The 9535-nt window shown below is 44.8% G+C and overlaps 1 protein-coding gene across 1 annotated transcript in view; it reads left to right on the top strand.

Moving 5' to 3' along the window:
- Window positions 1–9535, top strand: part of CRYBG3 (beta-gamma crystallin domain containing 3) — a gene marked incomplete at its 5' end in the record, with an annotated part of 64359 nt that overhangs the window by 42472 nt on the left and 12352 nt on the right. Inside the window, 3 exons of the mRNA XM_010158853.1 lie at window positions 116–148; window positions 3950–4059; window positions 4584–4710. Of these exons, the coding sequence (XP_010157155.1) occupies window positions 116–148; window positions 3950–4059; window positions 4584–4710 (270 nt within the window). The remainder of the gene's footprint in view (window positions 1–115; window positions 149–3949; window positions 4060–4583; window positions 4711–9535) is intronic.

Below are 9535 nucleotides of genomic sequence, written 5' to 3'. Positions count from 1 at the left end.
TCTCTGCTCTTGAGTTCATAATTAAGAAATCTGAAGAACTTGACATGTCTTCTGGCAAATTAATTGTAATTAATTTTATTTATTTATCTGCATGTATATATATTTACTGTTGCAGGAACCATTGGGAACGAATGAGCCTCCACATTTGGTATGTTGACATATAACAGCCTCTAGTACTAAACTACATTAAATAGTTAGAGGTAATGCTGAATGCGATGCTTTGTTACTTCAGATGCTATCTCAGTATTACCATCTCCATGTAGGAGAGCGTTGACGGAGGAAGCAAATAGATGTATAAAGGTTACGTTTGCTAACGTTCTACTCTGGGCTTTATTCCACGTCATGCTTTCTAGTATTCTATCCTGAAAAATGCAAGCAGTTCTGTAGGTTTTGAGTGACTTGGGGTCTCTATAGCTATTTCTTTTCCTCTTCCTTCCTCCTTGTTTCAGGAAACTCGCTGTCACATGCATTTATCCTTTTCGTGGCACATATTCTTTCCATTATTTTGCATGCGTTATTTGGTTTGTCACTATCTTGTTCACGTATGAGGTGAAGAAGAAAGTATAAACTGCAGAAAATTGAACTGCATTCCTCAAACCTGCAGATGCATCAACAGGAGAAGTTTGGTCTTGGATGCTGGTATCTCTGCTTTTTATAGTCTCGCACACATGTGCAGCCGCTCACCTAGCGGCAGGCACCACTTGCTCTCTGCTTCCCTTTTCCTCACAGTAATGTAGGACCTTAACTGGACACGTCCTGATTATAACAAGTCTGTGATAAATCTCTCCTGTGATACATTCTAACCATTTCCCTGAAAGTTGTGTCTGTCCTGGAGACAGCTTAGAAAGAGAAAGTGGTCCCTATAATTCACTTTCTAGCCTCAAGGACAAGTTAGTTTAGGGCTTGGCACTTTTGGTCGTTATCTTACAAGGTTATGATCCGTTTATGTACCTTTGTGACATCTTTCAAAACAAAACCCCTTCTGTAAGTGTTGGTGCTCATCATCAAGGATGGTCCATGTCTCCCACGACGTTCTGTCCCACCCAGGCTCTCCTCCCTTCCTGCATTAGTTGTTTGATTCCTCTTTTCTGTCCTGGAGCGTGCTGCTGGGTGATCATCTGAGCGGTTATATTGCTCTCTCTCTGGCATGTTTTTAATTAGGCAAATTGGAAAACTTTATTTCAAGAAGCATGACATTTTTTCAGACAAAAGGGACTTTAGAGCTCAGTGGTTCTGTTTCAGAAAAGAAGTATTTTGTCATCTGGACACAATTTTGCTCGTTCTTGCCTGGATGGGTATAACGGCCGTCAGCGCATGGGAAATACATCGTGTGGTAGGTCAGCGTTGCAGGTTGACCACACCCTTCTTTTTCTCCAAGTATTCTAGTTCTGCAGTTTTATGATTAACCCAGGACTACAGGAAATGTTTCCTGTCTGAAGACATAATTGGTGTATTATTTTAGTCTTAAACACTGATTTCCTGCCAGACCTATTCATACGCCAGTTTGCGGCCAAATCCGAAGACTTGCAAGTGCGCTCACAGTAAGGCCTTGGTAAAGGATACCAGATAACATAACTCGGAGGAAACCGGAGGGAACCAATTAGTTTTGCAGACGTTGAAGATCTTTTCAAACCTTTGAAGTTTCAATAAATTGTGCTTTACGGTCTTTATTTCTAGTGATACGTGAAAAAATCTGTGTGTATGTGCACAGTCACCTTTAAATACTGACATGTACTACATTGTGTTTTGCCTTTTGAAGAGCACAGGTTCTCTGAAAGAATTCTTAACACCGTTTTTAAAAAATACTATCCTGACTTATCACAGTCTTGGTCTTCATATGATTCTGCACTAAAGCTGGGGAAGGAAGAACATCATTCGTATGGCTGCAGTTCTTTCAGGAGGGGAAATACCTTGAGTAAGTTTTTACAGGAAAACATTTAATCACTTAGGATAAGTAAAGAACAGTCTTTTGGTTAATTACGAAAAAATTCCCAAAATTAAATAAGAGTTTCCATGTGTGCAACAGTCTCTTAGTTTGGCACTTAAAAAGCATGGTGCATAGGAGCTGGCAAATCCTTAAGCATCCTAATGTTTGACCCTTGTATAAGCCGTACAGCAGTTATTTTGAATGATTATACATTCTCCCACTCCCAGCTCAGACATATGTTTATTAAAGGAGCTGTTTTCACTGTCTACAAGTGTGTCTTTTTTACTTCTGTTTTTAGGTGCTTGTCAGAAATTGGAAAGCAACTAAATTTTCTTAAATCTCTCAGTAACTCCCCTGACCTTTTCCTCTTGCCAGGCTCCCTAATAAACAAAGTACACATAACATGAGAATGACTGACATAACCAACTCTAAAAAGCCATTCATTTTATTGATTAAAAATAAAATTTTGGTTTTGCCCAGCAAGAACAGAGTCTCTTTCCATAGCAGCTGACTTGTATAGATGATTTAGGAAGCAGACAGAATTGCTGAGGTAGCTTGTGTTTGTATTTTAACGTGTCCGTTGACTTTTTAGGAAGCGAAACCTCGTAGAGTAATGTCAAACTCTGACCAAATAGAGGAAGCTGCAGTTTGAGACTAATTGCAAAGAGGCGGTGTTTTCGCTGAGGAGCCGGTACTTCACCTCAGCTTTTGTCAATTCATTATCCGTTATATTCGGTATAACAATGAGTTACGGATCTCTCTTAAAAGCCTTGCACAGCATCTGGCCTATGAAAGAAAGACAGCGTGTGTATCTGTTCCTTCATAAAGAGCTTTGAGATAAGTGGGTAGAAAATAGTGTATAATTAGAGCTTAAATAGAGGCTTTGTGGCATAGAAGTGCAATTATATTTACAGAAAAATCAGTTACACTTCATTCATTATACTGTAGCTGACTGGTGTTCTCTGATCTGCAGTTGCAGTATGCAAGGCCAGGTTAAGCCTTTCACGTTCTTTCTAGCAGGAAACATTAATTTCTTTGAACAACATAGACTGAGCTTTTCCATAAAGTCATTTGCTGGTGCTTGTCTTCAGGCTTCTCGCTCTGTGCTGGCAGAAGTGTTTGATTTCTTTTCTTTGGCAGGAAGCTAGGCCAATTTGAGGCATGAAGGGGGAAGTAGCTTTTGAAACAGCCATCGTGTTTTTCTTCCCATACAGAATATGAGCTGTTCTCTTGGTACAGTTAAATTTTTCATTCTTTTCCAGCCTTTCTTTCAGGCTTTAAAGCAAAATTCACCTCAGTTACACAGTGGCAGCCCAGGGGTACAGAACTCTAGGCAACTTTGCTATAGATCGTAGGCTGTATCGTACTACTTTTTCCCCCTCCTTTTTTTTCTTTTTACTTTTTTTCTTTTATTGTAACACTTTCAACCTGCTTTTTTCAGGGCGAATTGATCACATCCTCCTGGTGGGGTATGGTTCAATGTGGCGTGTTCTTCACCATGACGTGTGAAAACAGCTTAGCTAAACTTCAGAAGTTCATGGTGCATCTTCTGGGCTATACCCCATTCCCCCAGAAATTCTCCTGCTAGTTCTTAAATGGGAAACTACCTGCAACCACTGTGGTCACAGAAGATTTCAAGGCCCTTTGTTGGCAGTAGAGCTGTGGCAAGAGTTAGCTGCAGTTCAGGGGTGCTTTGGGTGGAAGATAACATCCTCAGTCCTAGCCTTCTCCTTTTCTCTGGGCCCTTTCCTGCAGCAGTTGAACTTACACTTGATACCACTGCCTTAGCATCACTGGGAAGCATCCAGTACCGGGCCCAGAGACAATAAAACACTTGATCTTTCTAAAAACAAAGCAGCTGTAAAAGATTCCTTAAATGAGAATTCATTCTGTGTATAGTATCTTCGTGAACTGAATGGGTACTTCTATAAGACCACGCCTCTATCTCTGTTTACATTAATGATAATGCTTTCGTTTTCCTTCTGGTCATTGGTTTTGTTTTGTTTTGTTTTGTTCTTGTAGCTCAAAGCTTTCAGTAATACACATTTCCAAGGAGCATGTATAGATTTCACAGCAGAAGTTTCTGATTTTACATCATTCATACCATGTTCTTTTAAGGTTCTCCGGGGATGGTAAGTCTGTTGTTTTACATGCCACCATTTTAACTAACACAAGAATTTTTTTAAACTCTACTAAATTTCAGACAGCTGCGAGTGTGTATCACATGCCCATCGTGTTCCATCATGTCTTAGACCCTTTGTCTCGCAGTGCATCTCAGTAACTGTCACCCTGTCATTGGTTTGGGTAGTACGCATTTTGGCTTCCCTGTGGGAATTTTGCACAGTTACTGCAATTCTTTTTTTAACTCCAGTCAGAATTTATTCCAGATTTTGAGAACTTGGTACAGTAGAAGTGTCTGCATTCCACACGCGTCGTTTGACTCTGGAACTGAGATTTCTGTACCACATGATCTGACTTTTCTGCTGTGGTTGCTTTGTTGCATAGCCTTTCAAGTCACCGTACTTCTAAGCTTAACAAGAACAAACAATTTTTTTGTTCCTTATTTCCTTAGCAAATATTGAATCTTGAAAAAAAGCCTTTGCTGTTTATAAGCAGCTAGAGCAGCTAATCCTTTTTTGTTACATTATTCTTGCAGTTGGCTCCTGTATTACCAAGGGGAAATCGCTGACAATCACTGTGTGCTGGAAGAAGGCCTCTACGTTGACCTCAGTTCCTGTGGCTGCCCGACTGCTACAATCAAATCCCTCAAGCCTATTCAATATGTAAGGACTTTATTAGAAAAAAAGCCAGTGTTTTGGAACTCTTTTCCTAGTCAGATGTTTGAAGCAAGTGCTTGCACTAAACAAACTCCCACTCAGGGAAAAGGCTGAAGTTTGTTTTCGTGGCTTACGGGATTTTTGGGGTTAGGAACAGGCTGCATGCACCTGTGCATGCGGTCACTTGTGGGCACGCGCTCTTGGGTATTCTGTGCTCTGAGTTGCTCTCTTTTGTAGAGGTGTCGTTGGTTGGCAGTTTTCAGACTGGTCTTCAGGAAGCTTAGTACGCAGCGGGACGTTGATTTTGTCATGCCGTCTAAGCATACGGGGCTTCTTTTACTAGGCCTGCAGCCAAGGTTCAGTCTTAAAGCAAAGTACACAGAGTAGACATGAAAATTGAAATTGCCAAGTAGCATATATGTGCCACAGAGTTCTTTGATTTACTCTATTACAGAAATACAAAAAAAGGTTCCCACCTAATGGCGTCTCACATCGTGGGTCAGTGAGGTGCTATAACACCATATCACGCATGTGGCCTGTGAGCTGTGTATGACACATCAGATGTTCACTCCAGAGCGCACGTGGCCATCCTCTCTGTGACTCCTGAAATGCAGGACAAGTACTTACTACCTGTGTGTGTAGTCTCTGTGTGACGTGCAGGTGGCGTTGGTTGTACTAGCCAAGCACACACATTGCAGTCGAGTGACCTCTTGTAGCAGTAAGGTGAGATACGAGGTCCTCTGTGGCCCGGAGATGGGATAGGAATGCAGTGTGCAGTCCAGTACAAGATAGATACAGCCTTTTGTACGTCCTGTTGTAATCCTGCATGCAGGACACGTGCCTCTGGATTCTTGCTGTCATGTCTGTGCCCGTGTCCCATGTCGTGGTACGCTCCCATGCAAGAGCATCCAAGATAAGCTGGCCATACCGCTGTCAGTAAAAGAGAAGTGGCTGCTCTGCCCACTCCTCTAGCACTGACCAACTTCTCCGAAACTCTTCCTCCTTTCCTGATCACAGAACACAAACTCGGCCTGTGTGACACATGCCCTTCGGTGTTTCGACTTTTAAAGGTTACTCAATTCAGTTTTCTTCAAGTATTGAAGTCCTTTCCTCTGTGTGTGAACAGGTTTTTAAAAAACCAATCAACCAAAAACCCAAACACCAAAAGCCATGGGATGGTGGGGAAGGGTGTACAACTCCAGGTTGAGAGCTGTTCTTTTCACTAGGTTGCGTAGGTACAGTGACCTCCGTGGAGCTCTAGCTTCCCACCTGCTGAGAGCCTGCTTTTCAGATTAAAGATCTGCTAAATCAGAATGACGTTCTGACGTGAAATGGCAGGTCTTGTCCAAATCCCCCAGCCTGTAGTCTCACAGGGGAGTAACCGTGCAGTTTGGCGGAGTAGGAAGCTGCTGGCAGCCCTCGATCGCCGAGGGCCAAGCCCTGGGAGAAGCGTGTTTGGCAGGCTGCGCGTGGGAAGCTTCCACACACGTCTTCGCGTACTTCCCGAGCGGCTTGCACCTCTCAGTTCAGTTCCCGTCTTGCAGCAGGCAGCCCTGGTATTCCACAAAACGCTGTTGAAGCCCACCTGTGTTACAAACAGAAATGCTCTCATCGGCCCGGGAGGCACGGTGTGCGCTCATCAGGCGGGGCGGTGCCGAGCACAGACGTGATGCTGAGCAGGCGGCGGTAGGTTTGGACAGCGGTCAGCAACAGCCGTGCTTAGTGCTGTGCATTGTCCACCATGCACTGTTCTGGGAACAGAGCCCTTTTTATTACAAGGTATTTCTGTTAGCTCATTCAAGAGAGCGGCAAGCCTATTCCCAAGTGGAATTGTTGTATAGCTTTATTGAATTCAGGCGGACTTTGGGAACCCTTTCCATTGTTCAGCTTTACATACCAGCCCAACTTCAGACCTGAGGTGTGTATCTCGATAGCTCTACATGTAAGAGAAGCAGTGTTTAACGCCAGCACTGAGCCCTGAACGTGCATTGTCTCCTGCTGTCCTTCAAATGAGCTCTTTGCTGCAAGAGTAACTGCTGGGAGGGCCCTCACGCAGCAGGGGAGCCATGTGTGGCTTCAGTCTGTGAGCTTTCTGCATCCCAGATGTTGAGTGGAAGTGGAGGCCCATGCGTGGCACTGGCAGAGGGGAGGAGATATGCTTTTAGCAGTGCAAAGGGCTCGTAAGGCTAGCTCTTTACCAGCCTTTGAAAGCAGTCCAAGCCCGCTGCCTGGTGCAGATGCAGTCCAGCGCTGTGTTTTAGAAGTGGATTGTTTCAGCCAGTCCTTTGGGGTAGGAGAACAAATCTGCTGGAGGAAACGGGGACACGAGATCTGGGTATTCTCTTTCAAGTCTGCAAGTCTGAAAGGATATTTAATTATATGTTTCCTTGATATTGCTCAGCTGAGTGAAGTCCCAACTCTGGGCCTTTACCTGCAGGACGTACTTAAGAATGTAGATTCTTCGTGTGCAGCTTGGCTGGGTGTCCCCGCAGATTTCTGCGTCTGACCTGAATCACAGCGCCCTTTCAGTTCCTACCTGGTCTGGTAACGAAAAGGAACATCTAGCAGTGTTTCTGCTATTGCATGTAGCAATACATCAGTGTAACTTTTGGAGCTTTCACTTAAAATCTGCCACAGTTTTGAGGGGCTTTTTGGATGGTGTCGGCTGCCGCAATCATAGAATCACAGAATGGTTTGGGTTGGAAGGGACCTTAAAGACCATCCAGTTCCAACCCCCCTGCCATGGGCAGGGACACCCTCCACTCGACCACAAGATTTCTGGGCTCTCCCTTTTGGATGGAGAATTTTAGGGCTGCAGTTCGGCGTTTGTGGTACTCCCCTTCATGGCACGGGGGTGTGCTTTTGTGACCTGACGGAGCGACGCGGTAAGGTGGCAGCGGGACTTCTGTGACTGACGTAACAGCGCTGCCTTAACGTATACGCAGCAACTTCCACTAAGCCTTGACTGATGTTTTTGGAAATAAGGAAAGGATTTGAGGGAACAGTTTGTTCTCTGGAAAATGCAGCTTTGCTGCAAACAAATATTTGCAAATGCATATAGCAAACGTTCTAAAGGAAAGTAAATAAGCTGCTGCTTTTTTTTCTTTTTAGGAAAGTAAACTTGGGAGGTTTCAGTCGGACAACTGCCAGAAACATAGTTTGCTCGTTTAAGAGCTTAGTTACGTAACAAAATGAAACGTCTCATTCCAAATCACTGAGTGAGCCCAGTTAAAACAGAGGGAACCCAAAACTTTCAGAGCAAGGCAAAATGAATGTGGGTAAGAAAAGAGAGGTCAGACCAGCGATGCTCTAAGGTCTTCGCTGCGATGACCGTACTTGGGGCTGGCGAGCTTTTGTTCTAACCTTTAGCTCTTCGAGGCTTGTTTGATGGGTTCTTTGCTGAGAAGTGAAGTTGTTACTGTCTAAGTGTGACGTGCTGCCCCCGCCCCCTCTGCGCACACAGTCCCCCATTTCTCAGGAAATTCAAATTCGCACGGTTCCACTTGGGTTATTTCCCCATTTGTTATGCACTGCTGTCATAGAGGGGTTAAGCACAGCTTCGCAACCAGTTTCCTCTGCGGTTTGTTTGGGAAGTAGCGAAGCAAAAGTTAGGTAGGTGGGTAAGGAGAGTGGGGAAGGTGTTCCCTTCATCCCAGGAACGTCTTTCCCATCTTGGCTTATTCTCTTGGCTTATTCTCATGCTCAAAAAGTAAATCTTTAGGAGGCCCTACCTGTGTTTTTCCCCTGCTCAAATTTTGCTCAAATTCAGACCGGGAGCATTTAGGAAAAGCTACAGGTTAATGAGAGGGTGCAGAGAAGGAACAAAGTGTATCTGTACCTTGATAACGCAGAAATAACGTCCTTCGGTTTTGGTGTTCTGGGAAGAAAAATAGTATTGCAATACCCGTGTATTAATCTGGATAGCATATTGGATAGCAGTGTGTTACATGGCCTTTTCCCTTCTGAAAAGGGGAATGCTTCTAGAAGACCAGTGAGTCTTTTTCTATGTACTATTTTATGAAAATAGGCTGGAAAACGTGTCTCACGGGGACGCGTTTCTTGAAGCGAACAGGCCGTTACACACTTACCGTCAGAAGGCTGCACGTCCACACAGAGTGGTAGGAACACCGGAACTAACGTAACTCGCCTCTCATCGCCTCCCGTCACCTAAATATCCCGAAGCGCTCCTCAAGAAGTGCTCAGGGACGATGTTTGCAGGTACTGTTGCTCACAGCCGCTCTGCAGGCAGGTGAAAGCGTGGCAGAGCCTAGGCATGGCCGCGTTGGCCGCAGCAGTGCAGGTGCCCGTGCCTGCGTCAGCAAGGACGTGCCTTCTGCGTCGCCGTGAATTCGTCACGGAAAGCGTGGGCGGCTCACCCGGTGGCAGGAGCGAGGTAAAGTCAGCTGGGCCATGCACAGGCCATGGTTGCTCACTGGGACGTTTGCCCAGCGTGTGTTGCTTGAAGAGGTTCATCTTTTGGGATGGAAACCCTTCAGGGTGTTCTTACAGAGGGGAGTTCAGCTCTCGTGCTGCCTTTTCCCAGGCACGCTGTTTTGTTAAACTCCCTGCGGTGTCTGGTGTGACCTACATGGACAAGAGGATCCAGGACTGCTGCAGCCAGCAACTGATTTTCCTTCTAAAATGTTAACTTTGGCCCTAAAGTTAAACCAATCTCATAGTTTCTAAAACCAAAAACGGGACCTGGGTTGTAGGTTGTGCAACACCTTCCCTCCCCCCTCCCCCTTCTTTTGAGGCACTCCTTATTCTTGCTCTGATCGGTTGTGATAGTTTCTGTGTTTCTGCATTGATTATCTTTTCTAAGTGGAGTACA

The sequence above is a fragment of the Eurypyga helias genome, unplaced genomic scaffold (assembly GCF_000690775.1).
Source record: "Eurypyga helias isolate BGI_N326 unplaced genomic scaffold, ASM69077v1 scaffold9219, whole genome shotgun sequence".
Lineage (NCBI taxonomy): Eukaryota > Metazoa > Chordata > Aves > Eurypygiformes > Eurypygidae > Eurypyga > Eurypyga helias.
The sequence above is the reverse complement of the archived record's forward strand: the minus strand, read 5'-3'. Positions and strand labels throughout refer to the sequence as shown.